The following is an 18,064-nucleotide window of genomic DNA, read 5'->3' on the forward strand; positions in this document are numbered from 1 at the left end:
TGTCACCACGGGTCAGGCAGGGGTAGACAACTTACTAACAGACAGATACCTAATTTTTAGGCCTTTTCTACATTTAAGGAGCCAGGGAGTCAAAAACAGAGATTGAATCTTACCTGGAGTGAGCTGAAAGTGGATGAGGATGACAAAGCTGTGCCCTGGGACAGCTTAGTAAACCTGAATTTGATAGCACAGACAAACCTAAGGGAGACACTGTGATTTCAAACTTGAAGGTGATTGAGTTATATAAAATGCTTATAAAACACATGGACAGGCCTGACCTGTGGTGGCACACTGGGTAGAGTGTCGACCTGTAACACTGAGGTCACTGGTTCAAAACCCTGGGTTTGCCTGGTCAAGGAACATATGGGAGTTGATGCTTTCTGCTCCTCTCCCCCTTCTCTCTCTGTCTCTCCTCTCTAAAATGAATGAATAAATAAGAATAATTTAAAACAAAAAACACATGGACAAAACCAACCAAGTTATATTGTTTTAACAACAGTATTTATTGATGGATTGGAGAATACAGTTTTAATGGAACAATAAGGCACAACTGTGGATTAAAACACAGCCAAAAGGAGTAAAAAGCCATATAATCTTAGGAACTTTAAATATGCAAGTCAAAGAGCTTTTAAAGTACCTCTCTAACAGATCAGTGTCAGACAGGTTCTTCCCTTTTATATGATTCCTTCACTACATCACTTGATCACAAAGTCAGACTGATACTTCACCAAGAATTTCTCAGTCATTTATATTCGAGTCATCCAGCCTGGTCACTCTTCTGTTCCCCACTCTTCTCAATCCCTTTGCAGTATATTTCCTTTTTTTTATAAAGCAATTCCCTTCCTAAAGTATTGTGTATACATCTTGGATAGCCTTCCAAAGCAAGGAAATAAGCAACGAATTATACAAAATCAGCCAAGGGCAGTAATAAGGATGAACAGACTCATAAAGACACATGTTTACGATGTCAACAGCCTGATTCAATGAGGTCTATACTAAGCTGACTTAGGCAGAAAATTTGCTCTGGCTTATGCAAAGGCCTGAAAAGCTACCTCAGGTTGTGTCACCAGTGCCAGCTCCCCTATTACTAAGGGAATAGCAGTGGTCTAAGAGAGGAGCTAGACAATCAATGTAAGCGAGCTGCTAATAATACAATACATTCAAAGCTTTAAACCTGTATTAGAAACTGACTATGGCTTCCAGCATTAACATTTGCCAAGTGTAAATAAAATTCATAGAGAATTTTGTGCAAAACTTCAAGATACTAAGGACGATTTTTAAAAATTATTTTACTTATTTATTTTTAGAAATGGTAGAGAGAGAGAGAAGGGAGGAGAGGCAGGAAGCATCAACTCCCATATGTGCCTTGACCAGGCAAGCCCAGAGTTTTGAACTGGTGACCTCAGTGTTCCAGGTCAACACTTTACCCACTGTGCCACCACAGGTCAGGCCTAGAGACTGAGGACAATCTTTAAATCTGTTGGATTGAGATAAGTAGGCACTTCCGTAACACTAATCTTTCTATTTGGAAATGTGAAGTGAAAAACATTTCAGGACACATAGCTTTGAGGCATTAACCATGCTGCAGAAGTGGGAACACGTGAGGCTTTTAGGGTGCTCAGCCTCCTTGTTCAAAAAGCCATGAGAAAGTCCCCAATCATATTATCAGAGCAGACATTCTGGTGGTGACAGTGTCCCCAAACTAAGCAAACCTGCTGGCATATAGCTATTTTCTGAAAAGTCAGCACTGTACTAACAAGAGTGGCCACATAGGTATGTATGTTGATGTATAACGAGAATCAGAGGCCAGAGGTAGAGTGACCTGGGCAAGTCACCTGAAGGATTTTGCTCTACACCTCTCACCAAGACCACCACCTTTCAAGAAGAACACCTCCAACACTCAGCCCTTTGATGACAAAGCAGAGTGCCAGGGACCAAGAGACGATCACATTCTTCTGAGCAAAGTGTTGGTTATTGAAAAGCTCCTGGAAAGGCAACATCCCAGAGACCTATTTAAGAGTAAAGGTAGTTCAAAACTACCAGACCTCCAAACTATCCTGCCAAGTCAGAAATACATTGAACAGGCATAGCTTGGGGTGCCAAGTAGAAAAGAGGGGGTTTGAAGCTTAATAAAAAGCAGGGAGGCTGAAAGATTAAGTGAATGATATGTTGGGTAAAAAAGAAACAGAAAGCAAATGACGTGTAAAAAAGGTGGGAGGAGTGTGCCAAATCCTTGCTGGAGGGAGGGCATCATGGCTATAGTCTACATCCAATGGAAGAACTATGCTGGCTGTTCCTGACATGATTCTCTCTCTCATCTTCTCAGACAAGATGCACCCATAGCATTCAGCAGCAGAATGGGGTGGGGGTAGGAAGAATGTTGAGAAATGGAGACAACCAGCAAATGATATGGAATAGGTAAGACCGGGTGTACCATTCTGTAATGCCCTGTTTATACACCAAAGGCAGGTTTACGTTGACAGAACATATTGGGAGTTGTCATGCAACAGTAGTAGTAGTACTTTGGGAGAAGATGAATGATGGGGTGGAGATGGGGCTGGTGGTCAGGAGGACTCCCAAGTTCCAGTTCTTAAATATAGGAAAGCAAGGGCCAATTTGGTCTCAATCCTTCAGTGAAGAAATCGAATGCTCATTTTCTGTTCTACATCCACCTTCTCCAAAACCTGGGGGGAAAAACCCAATTACAGTTATAAAGGTCACAACAGGAGATATTGTCCCATGCTCTTATCTGAATGTTTTCCCCCTCCCTCCTGTGCAAAATTTAACTTTTCAAACCAGCAGATAACTGACTGACCTTAACAAATTCTGTGAAAGATATGGCACTGTCCCCATCTTGATCAGCCTCCTGGATGGTCCTATCTGCAATGCTGCCCAATTGTTCATCTGAGATATTCACTCCAACCATCATGCGTAGCACCTATAGAACCAAGAGCCAGGATTACAGGAGACCTGGGTGAGGGGCACTCTATTAATAAGATTAAAGATAAAGCCACCCAATCTTCTTTTCCTTTGATGTCCTCAAATATAACAACCAGAAAGCTGAAACCCTTATCTTTTCCTATAGGCCATTCTAGACAATGATATAAACAGAACTCTCTGGAAAGGTCATATAAGAAAGCAAACCTGCCCTGGCCGGTTGGCTCAGCGGTAGAGCGTCGGCCTGGCGTGCGGGGGACCTGGGTTTGATTCCCGGCCAGGGCACATAGGAGAAGCGCCCATTTGCTTCTCCAGCCCCCCCCCCTTTCCTCTCTGTCTCTCTCTTCCCCTCCCACAGCCAAGGCTCCATTGGAGCAAGGTTGGCCCGGGTGCTGAGGATGGCTCTGTGGCCTCTGCCTCAGGTGCTAGAATGGCTCTGGTTGTGGCAGAGCGATGCCCCGGATGGGCGGAGCATCGCCCTCTGGTGAGCATGCCAGGTGGATCCCAGCCAGGTGGATTCCAGTCGGGTGCATGTGGGAGTCTGTCTGACTGCCTCCCCATTTCCAGCTTCAGAAAGACACAAAAAAAGGAAAGAAAAAAAAAAAGAAAGCAAACCTCACTGAGAAAAAAGTTCTTTGCATTTTGCTTTTCCGCATTCTTCCCGCCTGGAACATACGTATGATGCCTGGTGGCAAAAGCCGTCCTGGGACTGGGAGGTGAAAGTCACATGTGCTATGGATGCCAAAGCAAGCCTGGTTCCTGGACATCATACGGTATTAACTTGGGTAATCTATGCCCATACTTCTTGTTGCGTGAGCCAAACTAGTTTCTTACTAGTTTTAATAACTTTGGTAGGGCTTTCTGGAATCCTACCCAAATGCAATTTTCTTTGGGACTGACCCACTATCCCTAAAGTATGGCCAAGAAACAAAGATCCTTGAAGGGTCAAATACTAAATCCCCCTTTTGAAAAAACCCCAACATTCTAAGTGCTATTATAAATATGATATATACCTGATGTAACATTTAAAGAGCTGTGAGAACTACTGTAAAGAGAATTTAACACTGTTTGACCAGAATTGTCTCAAATGCAACAAATCCACACTCTCAATTCTGTTAACAGCTTTAGGGTATGAATATAATTTGAAAATTGCTACCTTAAGCAAAATAAATAACTCTAATCATATGATTCTTAAATAATATGAAGTGGGGAAAGGGTGCTTTTGTGATGCCTCACATCATTGTAGTCAGCCACTTCTGTCTTCAAAAGGTAAGAGTAGAACTTTTCCACAGGAAGGAAAGGCCTTCCAGCCCAGTTCCTCACAGGCCTTTCTTTCCCCTGCTCCTTTGCATCCTCCTCCAATCTCATGATTTTTTTTTTCTTTTTCATTTTTCCGAAGCTGGAAACAGGGAGGCAGTCAAACAGACTCCCGCATGCGCCCGACCGGGATCCACCCGGCATGCCCACCAGGGGGCAATGGTTTGCCCCTCTGGGGCGTCACTCTGTTGCGTCCAGAGCCATTCTAGCACCTGAAGCAGAGGCCACAGAGCCATCCCCAGCGCCCGGGGCATCTCTGCTCCAATGGAGCCTCGCTGTGGGAGGGGAAGAGAGAGACAGAGAGGAAGGAGAGGGGGAGGGGTGGAGAAGCAAATGGGCGCCTCTCCTGTGTGCTCTGGCCGGGAATCGAACCCGGGACTCCTGCACGCCAGGCCGATGCTCTACCACTGTGCCAACCGGCCAGGGCCCAATCTCATGATTTTTTAAAAGTAAATTACAGTTTCTGAAAAGGAGAGCTGAAATACTGATTTGAGTCAACACATTTTTTTTCACAAATCAATTTTTAAAAATTTATTTGAGAGGAAGAGAGACATTGATTTGATGTTCCACTTATTTATTTATGCATTCATTGATTGATTCCTGTGTGTGCCCTGACCAGGGATCGAACCTACAATCTTGGGGTATCAGGACGATGCTCTAACCAATTGAGCTACCCAGCCAGGGCCTGCAAATCAATTCTTGAAAATTGGAAGTTGTACATTCTGGGCACAAATGTACATAAATTGAAGGATTAATAAAAAGAAGCTGGCAAAAACAACAAAAAAACAAGCCATTTGCCATTTTTCCTGATTGTGTATGGCCAACTAGACAAATCAACTATTAAACCTCTCTAGCAGTCCAGACCTTAGTCCAATTACTCTCTGAACTGGTTTAGTTTTAGAATTATAAAACTGGATTGTGCATGTGTGCTGTGTGTTTATAGGGGGTGGGGACAGGAATGGTGGTATCTTAAAAATCACTCATCTAGTCCATTAACAAGGACATGAGGGTCTGGAAATGGCTTTTTTTTTTTTTTTTAGAGAGAGTCAGAGAGAGGGATAGATAGGGACAGACAGACAGGAAGGGAGAGAGATGAGATGCATCAATCATCAGTTTTTCATTGCAACACCTTAGTTGTTCATTGATTGCTTTCTCATATGTGCCTTGACCGTGGGCTTTCAGCAGACTGAGTAACCCCTTGCTTGAGCCAGCGACCTTGGGTCCAAGCTGGTGAGCTTTGTTCAAACCAGGTGAGCCCACGCTCAAGCTGGCGACCTTGGGGTCTCGAACCTGGGTCCTTCCGCATCCCTGTCTGATGCTCTATCCACTGTGCCACTGCCTGGTCAGGCTGGAAATGGCTTGATACAAGTCCCCGCAACCAGGGCCCTGCCCTGTCCACCTAGGCCTCTATGTCTAGCCAGTGTGCTCTTCCATCTCTCTATGGTATGTATCATTTACGGTTCTAGCCAGAAGTTTATTAGCAAATGGGACTTTTATTATTACTATTTATAATGTCTGGTGAGTTTTTTTTGTATACACCCTTTACCAGTTAAGGAAAGCTCTCTTCTATATCTGTTTTTCTAAGACTTCTTTGAAAAAATCGTAAGTGGTAAATTTTATCAAATGCCTTTTTTTAAAATTTAATTTAATTTAATTTTTTTTCTGAAGCTGGAAACAGGGAGAGACAGTCAGACAGACTCCCGCATGCGCCCGACCGGGATCCACCCGGCACACCCACCAGGGGCGACGCTCTGCCCACCAGGGGGCAATGCTCTGCCCCTCCGGGGCGTCGCTCTGCCGCGACCAGAGCCACTCTAGCGCCTGGGGCAGAGGCCAAGGAGCCATCCCCAGCGCCCGGGCCATCTTTGCTCCAATGGAGCCTTGGCTGCGGGAGGGGAAGAGAGAGACAGAGAGGAAGGGGGGGGGTGGAGAAGCAAATGGGCGCTTCTCCTATGTGCCCTGGCCGGGAATCGAACCCGGGTCCCTCGCACGCCAGGCCGAGGCTCTACTGCTGAGCCAACCGGCCAGGGCCTCAAATGCCTTTTTTTCCATGGAAAAAACCATTCAGTTTTTTTTTTTCTAGCTTTTTTTTTAAATGTTAACATGGCAAAATATATCAACTGATTTTCTTTTTTAATCTTTTTAATTGATTTCTTAGGGAAGGAGAGGAAGGGAAAGAGGTGGAGAGAGAGAAACAGCTGTTGTTCACTTATTTATGTACTCATTGGTGGGCTCTTATATGTGCCCTGACCAGGGATTGAACCCACAACGGTGGTGTATAAGGATGACCCTCCAAATGAGCTACAATCAGGGTGATTTTCTCATTTTAAACTGTTTGAACTTCTGGTATAAACACATCTTGGCTATAATATATATAGTATCCACTTTTATACTGCTGGATTCAATGTGTCAATATTTTGTTTAGAATTTTCACATCTGTGGTAATGAAAGAGAATGCACTGTAATCTTCTTTTCTTGTACAGTGTTTACAAGGTTTCCATGTCTGTTATGCCAGCCTCATAAAATGATATAGCAACTACATAATTAAAAGGTACACTATGACAAGTTTTGACATTGGTATACACTTGTAAAACCATCGCCACAATCAAAATAATGAATATATCCATTCCCTCAAAAGTTGAACCAGGACTTTTATAAAAATTATACCATAAAAAAATGACCACTCAGCCTTTCCTTAGGATTAACTGACCACAAACTTTTTAACACCCACTGAATAGGTAAGAATTGCATGCCACCAAATGTTTTAGTAATTCAGGTATCTAGAAGGGTGAATTCTGTACTCTTCTCATTTTGGTAAAATGTTCTTAGCCTCATCTTGCTAGGATAAAACAATTTCTCTGACTACTCAACAGTCCATGAGCACATTTATCCTTAAGACATTCAGGATTGAGTAACATTCTAGTAGCACTGACTGGCACTTGGGCCACATTATCTCCTCCTCTACTCCCTGCCTCAGGCTTTTTAAATCCTAATAATAGAAAATAAATCAACTCTCCACTCCTTTAAAAAGACCTTTCTGGCAGCCAGACCTGGGCCAGCGGATGAAAACATACAACTACAGGGTGACTATACCTCTACTTTTTCTCTTCAGAACTCATGCAGCAGTTTCAAATAAATTCTTCTTACTGAAGAAAGACAGCCAACTCAAAAGTAAAAGACACTAAAACTGACCTGTAGACCGTTCCAGTTGTTGCTCAGACATAAGTATGTAAGGAATACCTTGAGTTGATCCTTAATCTGGCCTGAGTAATCTTCAATTTAGAGATTTCTCAAGACACTGAACGAGTTCAGATTTATTTCAGGGTGAATGAAAACCACTTTACTTTTACTTTTTAGGTACATCTTTTTCTTTTTTAATTTATTGATTTTTGAGAGAGGAAGGGAAAGAAAGAAACATCAATCTGGCACTGGCCAATTGGCTCAGTAGATACGTTGGTTTGGTGTGTGGACGTCCCAGGTTCAATCCCAGGTCAGAGCACACAGGAGAAGTGACTATCTGCTTCTCTTCCCTTCCTACTCCTCCTTCTCTCTCTCTCTCTTCCCCTTGTATAGCCAGTGGTTTGATTGGTTCAAGCATCGGCCCTGGGTGCTGAGGATAGTTTGGTCAGTCTAAGCGATGGCCTCAGTCACTGAAGATAGCTCAGTTGATTCGAGCATATGCCCCAGACAGGGGCTGGGTGGATTCCGGCCAGGCACTTGCAGAAATATGTCTATCTCTCCTCCTCTCACTTAAAAAAAAGAAAGATCAATCTATTTCTGTATGTGTCCTGACCAGGGATTGAACTGACAACCTCTGCAGCGCAAGACAATGCTCTCTAACCAACTGAGCTATCCAGCCAGGGCTAGGTGTATCTTGAAATAGAGAAATTTTCTCACAGAAAGTCCTGAACGTGCTAGAATGTTCTCCAGGTTTATAATATTAAAAAAAGAAAAGAGGATCCTGACCAGGCGGTGGTGCAGTGGATAGAGCGTTGAACTGGGATGCAGAGGACCTGGGTTCAAGACCCTGAGATCACCAGCTTGAGCGCGGGCTCATCTGGTTTGAGCAAAACGCCCACCAGCTTGAACCCAAGATCGCTGGCTCCAGCAAGGGGTTACTCGGTCTGATGAAGACCTGTGGCACATATGAGAGAGCAATCAATGAACAACTAAGGTGTTGCAACGTGCAATGAAAAACTGGTGATTGATGCTTTTCATCTCTCTCCATTCCTGTCTATCCCTCTCTCTGACTCACTCTCTGTCTCTGTAAAAATTACAAATAAAAAAATTAAAAAAAAAAAGAAAAGAGGAGAATTTTCTCCCCTTCTAAACTTGTATTTTGGGAAGGGGGCGAGGAAGGATAAAAGGGCAATAGCAATAGAATGAAATGCCAGTCACTGCTAGTAGAGGGCAGGGAACTATCTATCCATGGGGAGCAGCAAAGAGCAGTGAGCATCAGCAAAGAGCAGTGAGCATTAGCTCACTGTAACCAGCCTAGCAGCAGTTCCTTGACTCTCATGTCAAGCCCAAGGACAGATGAAACAGTGGTAATTACTTAAGTATCATCAGAATTACTTGGTTGCTGATAAACTGAACAATAACAGGACATTTTATTTTATTTATTTATTTATTTATTTATTTATTTACAGAGACAGAGAGAGAGAGTCAGAGAGAGGGATAGACAGGGACAGACAGGAACGGAGAGATGAGAAGCATCAATTATTAGTTTTTCGTTGCGCATTGCAACACCTTAATTGTTCATTGATTGCCTTCTCATACGTGCCTTGACCACGGGCCTTCAGCAGACCGAGTAACCCCTTGCTCGAGCCAGCGACCTTGGGCTCAAGCTGGTGACCTTGGGGTCTTGAACCTGGGTCTTCCGCATCCCAGTCCGACACTCTATCCACTGCGCCACCGCCCAGTCAGGCAATAGGACCTTTTAATCTAAATTATCTCACATATTTTAGTTCTGACAATCAGACCCTAAAAGACATTTAGTCACTTTTTACATTAAAATGTCTGTCTGTGAGAGCTCAATAAGCCATTTCAAGTTTCCCCAGGTCATTTGCTCTGCCTTATATCTAGGATAGACCTCTGCACACAGCAAGTATAAAATAAGTGCTTCCTGAAAGAAAAAACAATTCCTGCCCATGAGAAAAAGCAGGCAGGGCCTAAACAAAGTTATCCGTGAGCATGGGAGCTCTCCCACATACCTGTAACAGCTCATCGCGGGAGATCTTGTCATCTTTATCCAAATCATACAGTCGAAAAGCAACTGGTAGGGAAAAATAAGAAGTTAGTGGAAATTCAGTAGTGTTATGCCCCTTTCTCAAGAACTCAATATGTAAAAGACACGAGATGAAAAACTGAAAGTGAATTAACAGATTTTCCAGAAGCAACTGCTATTACTTCTAGAGCTTTTCAAGATTTTGTAACATTTAAGCAGTTGAGATACATCTCATAATTGATGGCATCTTAGCTTATGGGATCCTCCTGGAACAAATCAGAAAACAAAAGTCAAATGTCCTTTTTTAATCTTAGAATTAAGAACAAAGAAACAACCTATAGGTGGTTCCGTAAATTAGGTCATCCCGCACAACCCATCAAGTTGAATTAAAAAAAAATCAAATGAATTAAAAAAAAAATTCTTGGTTCTGTATTAAAAGATTGGCCAGTAAGTGTGTTTTTAAATTTTGAAATATATTAGGCAAAATAAAATGTTAAACCACATATCCTTTTCTATAATTTTATGCAATAGCAGACTTTTTCAATTATTGATCAATTCCTCATCTGACAAAACTGAGTAAGAAAATTTCGACTACTAATGTCAAAATCAAGCAAATATGTATTAAATATATGCTAAAACTCTTATAATGCAAGACATAAGACTTTAAACAGTATTTAGTCTTGAAAGAAGCAACTGGAATTCACTAACAGCAGTCAGTAAATTTGAGCACAATTCATTAGAGTTCTATTTTCTTCTATATCCAGTTTTGTTTATATATTATATTTAAGTGTTCTCCTCTTCATTAAGGTACATGACTTTGTAGTAAAGAAGAGCAGTATTATTTTGGTTTAAAAATCCTCCCTATCCTATATTACAATACTTAATTTCAATGTTTTTTAACCCTTTTCCTGAACAAAGGAGTGAACCATACTCCTATCCCTTGGTCAGCAAACTGTGGCTCATGAGCCACATGCAGCTCCTTGGCCCCTTGAGTGTGGCTCTTCCACAAAATACCACGTGCAGGCGCTACCTCGATAAGGAATGTACCTACCGATATAGTTTAAGTATTAAAAATTGGGCTCTCAAAAGAAATTTCAATCATTGTACTGTTGATATTTGGCTCTGTTGACTAATGAGTTTGCTGACCACTGAACCTATCCTATAGAGAGGGAGACTGGGTATATGGCCCAAGGGCCACAAATCAAAAGTTTATTTTAAGTCTTATGCACCATTTCCAAATGTATGTAAATTTGGCATGACAGTCTATAATTTACCTGCATTTGTTTTAATATAAAAGCCTTTTCACAGACCTCTCTGTTTACCACTGTGTACTCTTGAAGAGAAGCTTGGATTCCATTAACTCAATACAATTTTGATTCTAATTTTGACTTGTGTTAAATGAAAAGAGAAATTAAATTTCAAATTTTTAGAGAAGTTTTGTAAGAGATTGGGCAATATCATACATGAACCAACAAGGGCAGAGGGAAGTCTAACAAATATCCAAAGAAAGGAGGCAAAAGGCATGGGGACAAAAATTAAATTTTGCACCAACCTAGCTGTCCACCCCTACACTTAAGTCACATCCAATATCTATCAAATTCTGAGATGGGCTGAGGACTGTCACTATTTCTTACTGATGGGGCTGGGTCTTTTATACTATTGTCACCCTAGCACCTACCACAGTGCCTTACACACAGTAGGCATTATATGAACTATAAGAATAACATTAGTAGCTAACTCACCACCAGGCTGTTTGAAGTACTTGATATACATTAACTCATTTAATCCTTACATCTCTATGTAAAACCCCTTAATATTCCATTGTACAAAAGAGGAAACTGAGGCCCAAAGGGTTTAAGTAATTTTCCCAAAATTACATGGTTAAAAAGTAGCAGATCTGGGGTTAAAACCCAGCCATTTTAGCTCCAGGGTCTGAGCTCTTAATCACTACACTCATATAAATGTTTGTTGAACAAATAAATGAGTAAATAATTTGTAAGAAATGAAAAGCAAATATTCTAAACCAGAAGATTCTAGCGCTCCTTACAGTGCAGTTTGTTGCTTCGGCTGTTGAGTGGTTCTGGTCCATTCACATCTTTACTCTTTTCATTATCCTCAATGGGCCGGAAATGAGCCAGAGTTCTCATGAATCCACGGAAGTTTACCTGGTCCTCTCTGATTGGGAAATACAACAAACAGAAAAGCATGTCAGTCAGTGAGATTTTTTAGCAAGATAGAGGGAGAAACAAACAGGACGGGAGAGAGATAAGCATCAACTCATAGTTGCAGCCCCTTAGTTGTTCATTGATTGCTTTTTCATGTGTCTTGATGGGGGGGCCTCCAGCTAACCATGGGGTCATGACTATCATTCCATGCTCAAGCCCGTGACCCTGTGCTCAAGCTGGTGACCTTGGGGTTTCAAACCTGGGTCCTTAGCATCCCAGGCCAATGTTCTATCCACTGCATGACTGCCTAATCAGGCAGTATTTCTTATGAATTAAGTATGTTGGCAATAGTTTTGGTTAATGTGGCCTAGCAAATACACTTAACGAGGTCTCTTTCAACATGCATAGTACTTTAGTGCTCATAAAATATGTTCATTTAAGCCTCACCCCAATCTTGTGAGGTAGGCAGTATTACTTCCACTTTATAAGTGATTAACCAGGCTCAGAATCACCAACTGAATATATTTCTATCTCTTTTCCCAAAGAGGATTTCAAATAGTTCATAGACTATGCTATTAGGCAAGCCAGAATTTAACTTTAGTGATTTAGACTCTACAGCAAGTAGCAAGGTAACGGTTATTTCAAACCAATGATTCCCAAGTACTTCCCATATCTCCTCTGCAGTCAAACATACCTAGTGATATTTTAAGCTTAAGGCATACTATAGAAAAGCTGCCTTTATTTATTTATTTATTTATTTATTTATTTATTTATTTATTTATTTTCTCCAGAGACAGAGAGTCAGAGAGAGGGACAGATAGGGACAGACAGACAGGAATGGAGAGAGATAAGAAGCATCAATCATCAGATTTTCGTTGTGACACCTTAGTTGTTCATTGATTGCTTTCTCATATGTGCCTTGACCGTGGACCTTCAATAGACCGAATAATCCCTTGCTTGAGCCAGCAACCTTGGGTGCAAGCTGGTGAGCTTTGCTCAAACCAGATGAGCCCGCGCTCAAGCTGGCGACCTTGGGGTCTCGAACCTAGGTCCTCTGCATCCCAGTCCGACGCTCTATCCACTGCACCACTGCCTGGTCAGGCAAAGCTGCTTTTAAAATAAAGTTTATTTAGTTATAAATGCAATAAATATATTTTTAGAAATTTTGGGGGAAAAAAGAGGAAAGAAAAAAAACCATTCTTAGTTCTACCAATTATAATCATCATTAATGTATTCTCTTCCAGTAATTTTTCTATGCTGTTTGGGTAATTGTAAACATACCACATATATGATTTTGTGTCTTGATTTTTATTTATTTATATATTTTAAATTGTTTTAAAATTATAGGTTACGTTTAATATTATTTTATATTAGTTTCAGGTAAGACAATCATATACTTTATAAAATGTTCTCACCGATATTTTTAGTACCTGCCTAGAACTGTACATACAGGGTGGGGCAAAAGAAGATTTACACCTGTTCATAAGGAAAATAATACAAGAAATAATAAATAGGCCCTGGCCGGTTGGCTCAGTGGTAGAGCGATGGCCTGGCCTGTAGACATCCTGGATTCAATTCCTGGTCAGGACACACAGGAGAAGCGACCATCTACTTCTACACCCATCCCTTTTCTCTCTCTCTCTTCCCCTTCCACAGTCATGGCTCGACTGGTTCGAGCGCATTGGCCTCAGGTGCTGAGGATAGCTCTGTGGAGCCTCCACCTCAGGTGCTAAAAATAGCTCGGTTACAAACATGGCCTCAAACGGGCAGAACATTGGCCTCAGACGGGGGTTGCTGAATGGATCCCGTTAGGGGCATGTGCAGGAGTCTGTCTCCTCTCCTTTCACTTAAAAAAAAAAAAAGAGGCCCTGACCGGTTGGCTCAGTGGTAGAGCGTCAGCCTGGCGTGCAGAAGTCCAGGGATTGATTCCCGGCCAGGGCACACAGGAGAAGCGCCCATCTGCTTCTACACCCCTCCTCCTCTCCTTCCTCATCCCCCCCCCCCCCCCAGCGAGGCTCCATTGGAGCAAAGATGGCCTGGGCGCTGGGGATGGCTCCTTGGCCTCTGCCCCAGGTGCTAGAGTGGCTCTGGTCGCAACAGAGCGACGCCCCGGAGGGGCAGAGCGTCGCCCCTGGTGGGCGTGCCGGGTGGATCCCGGTCGGGCTCATGCGGGAGTCTGTCTGACTGTCTCTCCCCGTTTCCAGCTTCAGAAAAATACAAAAAAAAAAAAAAAAAAAGAATAAATAATAATACAAGAATAAACTATGTGTGCCTGACCAGGCGGTGGTGCAGTGGATAGAGCCTCGGACTGGGACACGGATGACCCAGGTTCGAGACCCCAAGGCTCACCAGTCTGAGCCCAAGGTTGCTGGCTCAAGCAAGGGGTCACTCAGTCTGCTGTAGCCCCACAGTCAAGGAACATGAGAAAGCAATCAATGAACAACTAAGGTGTCGCAACGAAGAACTGATGCTTCTCATCTCTCCCTTCCTGTCTGTCTGTCCCTATCTATCCCTCTCTCTGATTCTGTCTCTGTCATACACACACACAAAAGAATAAACTACATGTTTTATGTACTTATAACAGTAAACCTACTTTTGCCTCACCTGTGTAGTTATTATATTATTGACTATATTTCTTACACTGTACTTTACATCCCCATGACTATTTTATAACATCTTAATCCTTTCACATTTTTCTATTTTAAAATAAAATATATGCTTTATATATTGATTGATTTTTAGAGAAAAAGGAAGAAGAGAAACATCAATTTGTTGTTCCATTTATAATTTTTATTTTATTTATTCACTTTTTTAGAGAGGAGAGAAAGAGACAGAGAGAGAGAGAGAGAGAGGAGCTGGAAGCATCAACTCCCATATGTGCCTTGACCAGGCAAGCCCAGGGTTTTGAACCGGCGACCTCAGCATTTCCAGGTCGACGCTTTATCCACTGCGCCACCACAGGTCAGGCTGTTCCATTTATATATATATTCATTGGTTGATTCATGTATGTGCCCTCACCAGGGATCACAACTGCAACATTGGTGTATTAGGACAACACTCTAACCAATGAGCAACCCGGACAGGGCTGATTTAACCTTTTGTCTTGTAAAATATTCAGTGTATTCAGCATTTCTACTCTTGCCTCGGTGTTAGGTTGATCTATTTTTATTGTGTGCAGGACTTGCTTCAGTGAGCTTTGATGCTCACTGAGTCCGCCCCTTGATCGTGTTACTCATGGAGGTGGTCTGGTGGTACTCCAGCGTGGTCTGAAGCTGTCCACTGTGTGCACTGGCTCTGCAACCTCCTGGGAGGTGCAAAGTCAGCCACCACCTGTGCCCTGCCTAGGGCCACCTAGCCTGAGCTACAGAGAAATCTGCTCCCTTCCTGTCTGCCTGTCCCTATCTGTCCATCTCTCTGTTTATGTCAAAAAAAAAAAAAAAAAGAAAAAGAAAAAGAGAAAGAAATCTGCAGATGGCTGCTACTTGGGCTGGGCTTGGAGGTGCCTGGGAGAGGTCAAGCTGTGAACTAAGGCTGGCTGCTGATGGTGCCAGGCCTGGAGCCACTTAGCAAGAGGTATTGGGTATGTAAAGACCAGATGCTGCTTGTTTGAGAGTTTTTACTTAAGTCCTAAGCATGAGCCAAGAGAGGCTGCTGGTATGGAAAAGCCTCTGAAAATGGTTTGGGTGAGCCAACAAATTGGGTAGAGCAAAGTCTCAGGTAACCATCTGGGCGGGAGGAACAGGGTGAACCAGGTTGATGGAAACTCAGATATGGCGCCCACAGGCTCCGTGGGGAGAAGTGTCTCAGAAAAAAAGCAGTGGCCTCTGCCAGCACTTCTGTCTGGCAGAAAGCACCTCCTAGCTATTACCCTGATGCTAGATAGTCCAGTTCTTCCCCATATGTCCCTGGTTCCTTTCAAGCTGCTGTCCCAATGTTGGAGCCCAGAGGGACTGAGTCCAAGTCCATGTAAGGGCCCTTTAAGAAGATCTGCCTGGGAGTTTAGCTCTCTGTCTCACTCAACCACAATCCCTGCTAGTTTTTACAACCAGAAGTTATGGGGACTTCTCTTTCTGTCACTGGAACTCTGGGCTGGGGGGCCTGGTGTGGGGCTGGAGTCCCTTGTTCCTTAGGCATAACCTCCACAAAGTATCCCTCCTGACTTTAAACCAGCCCATTTTATGTCTCTGTCCCTCCTACCAGTCTGATGTGGCTTCTTCTTACTTCCCTAGTTGTAAGACTTCCATTTGTCCAGATTTCAGGTGGTTCTGAATGATGGTTGCTCTGTAGTTTAGTTGTTATTTTGATGTGGTTGTGGGAGGATGTCAGTGCCGCATTTACCTATGCCACCACCTTGACTGGAAGTTAAATTGTCAAGAATGTTCTGTAATATTAAAAAAAAATGCCGCATGTAATATAGTTATTTATCTAGGGCAGTCATAGAAAGAACAACTGCCTGATTCCTTTGGCTACCAAAGAATAAATCCCAGTCTTTGTGTATCTCATTGAACAGACGCAGTATGTTAGGTCTCTTGAGTGCCAGGTAGATACACAGATCAGAACATTTCTAAATGTCGAGTTCAAAGTTCATGACTCCACTGTCCTCAAAGGAATAAGCTTTAGTTCTTCAAGGCACCTATACCACTAATAGAGTAGTATCTTGTAAAAATGTAAGATCTGAGGATTCAAGTAATGTGAAATAAGATCTAAATTACTGCCAGAAAAAACAGGTTAACAAGTACATATTTTACTGACATAACTGCCTTTTACTGTCTGAGGAAAAGGTAACTAAATACCAATGTTCCATTTTCAAATATCATTCTTTTTTTTTTTTTGGTATTTTTCTGAAGCTGGAAACGGGGAGAGACAGACAGACTCCCGCATGCGCCTGACCGGGATCCACCCGGCACGCCCACCAGGGGGCGATGCTCTACCCCTCTGGGGCGTCGCTCTGTTGCGACCAGAGCCACTCTAGCGCCTGGGGCAGAGGCCAAGGAGCCATCCCCAGCGCCCGGGCCATCTTTGCTCCAATGGAGCCTCAGCTGCAGGAGGGGAAGAGAGAGACAGAGAGGAAGGAGAGGGGGAGGGGTGGAGAAGCAGATGGGCGCTTCTCCTGTGTGCCCTGGCCGGGAATCGAACCCGGGACTTCTGCACGCCAGGCCGACGCTCTACCACTCAGCCAACCGGCCAGGGCAAAATATCATTCTTTATAAAAAAAAAAAAAAGTATTCCAGCCCTGGCTGGGTACTTTAGTTGGATAGAGCATCATCCCAATATGCCAAGGTGGCAAGTTTCGATCCTAAGTCAGGGCACATGTAAGAATTAACCAATAAATGTATAAATAAGTGAAACAAAAATCAATATTTATTATTCTCTTTCTTTCTTTCTCTCTAAAATCAGTAACTAAAAAAAAAATTCTACCAGCAGCCTGACAGGTGGTGGCACATGGATAGAGCATCGGCCCGGGATGTAGAGGCCTCTGGTGTGAAACTCTGGGGTCACTGGCTCAAGCACAGGCTCCTCGGCTTGCACGCAGGATCATCAACACAATCCCAAAGTTGCTGGCTTGAGCCCAAAGGGGACTGGCTTGAAGCCGAAAATCACTGGCTTGAGCAAGGGGTCACTGGCTTGGCTTGAGGGTCCCCTGCCCCCTGGTCAAGGCATGTATGAGAAGCAATCAATGAACAACTAAAGTGAAGCAACTACAAGTTGATGTTTGTCATTTCTCAGTTTCCTCTCTCTCTCTCTCAAAAATACCCAAACAAACAAACAAACCCCTCCTGCATAAGACTAAAAAGAGGACAAAAACCCGGAAGTCAAATATCTAGTATATCTAATTAGCGCGAGAAGCAGAGGTGCAGCCTGCTAAGAGTTTAGCAGTGTAGCCCAACTTCCTCATGTACAACTGCCTGTTGTCCTTCGCAGCAGATGCCTGGGTAGGATGGCAGATGATACTGTATTTACAACAAAGGCGGCTCGGTTTTATAAAACAGCTTTCCACAGCTGCTCTTCAAATAATCAAGGGTGACTGCAGCACCATAAAAAATGAGTCATTGGCAAAATGATTCTACTGGGTTTACTTTTCATTGCAAGATCTGAATATAAAGCACAGCTAAGAAAGCTATTTCTGGAGAAGGTTCAAAGCTTTGCAAGTGCTAACTAAAAGAGGAAGTGGAAAAACCACACCTGAAACAAACAGGGTAAAACTCTGGGAGACCAACAGGGGAAAATGAGGAAGGGTAGATTACTCATGGTCAATATGAATCTTAAAAGAGCATGTCTCAGTCTTCATCTTCCTGTTTTCATATAAATTGGCTGCTAGTATTCCTCCTCTGATTGTCACTCAGATTTACTGAGTGCCCAGCTTTTCAACTTGCAAATTCCTTTGCTCTCAATTCAGAATTCTAAAATTTCCTTGCCA

General features: G+C 42.9%; 1 protein-coding gene across 1 annotated transcript in view; it reads right to left on the reverse strand.

The window, feature by feature from the left end:
- Positions 1-640: 640 nt before the first annotated feature.
- The window catches only part of CHP1 (calcineurin like EF-hand protein 1), a 40,847-nt gene continuing 23,423 nt past the window's right edge, over positions 641-18,064 (reverse strand). The window contains exons 4-7 of the mRNA XM_066341509.1: positions 11,529-11,656; positions 9,468-9,529; positions 2,816-2,938; positions 641-2,684 (exon numbers count right to left, since the gene is read on the reverse strand). Of these exons, the coding sequence (XP_066197606.1) occupies positions 2,631-2,684; positions 2,816-2,938; positions 9,468-9,529; positions 11,529-11,656 (367 nt within the window). The 3' untranslated portion in view covers positions 641-2,630. The remainder of the gene's footprint in view (positions 2,685-2,815; positions 2,939-9,467; positions 9,530-11,528; positions 11,657-18,064) is intronic.

This window comes from Saccopteryx leptura, chromosome 6 (genome assembly GCF_036850995.1).
Source record: "Saccopteryx leptura isolate mSacLep1 chromosome 6, mSacLep1_pri_phased_curated, whole genome shotgun sequence".
NCBI lineage: Eukaryota > Metazoa > Chordata > Mammalia > Chiroptera > Emballonuridae > Saccopteryx > Saccopteryx leptura.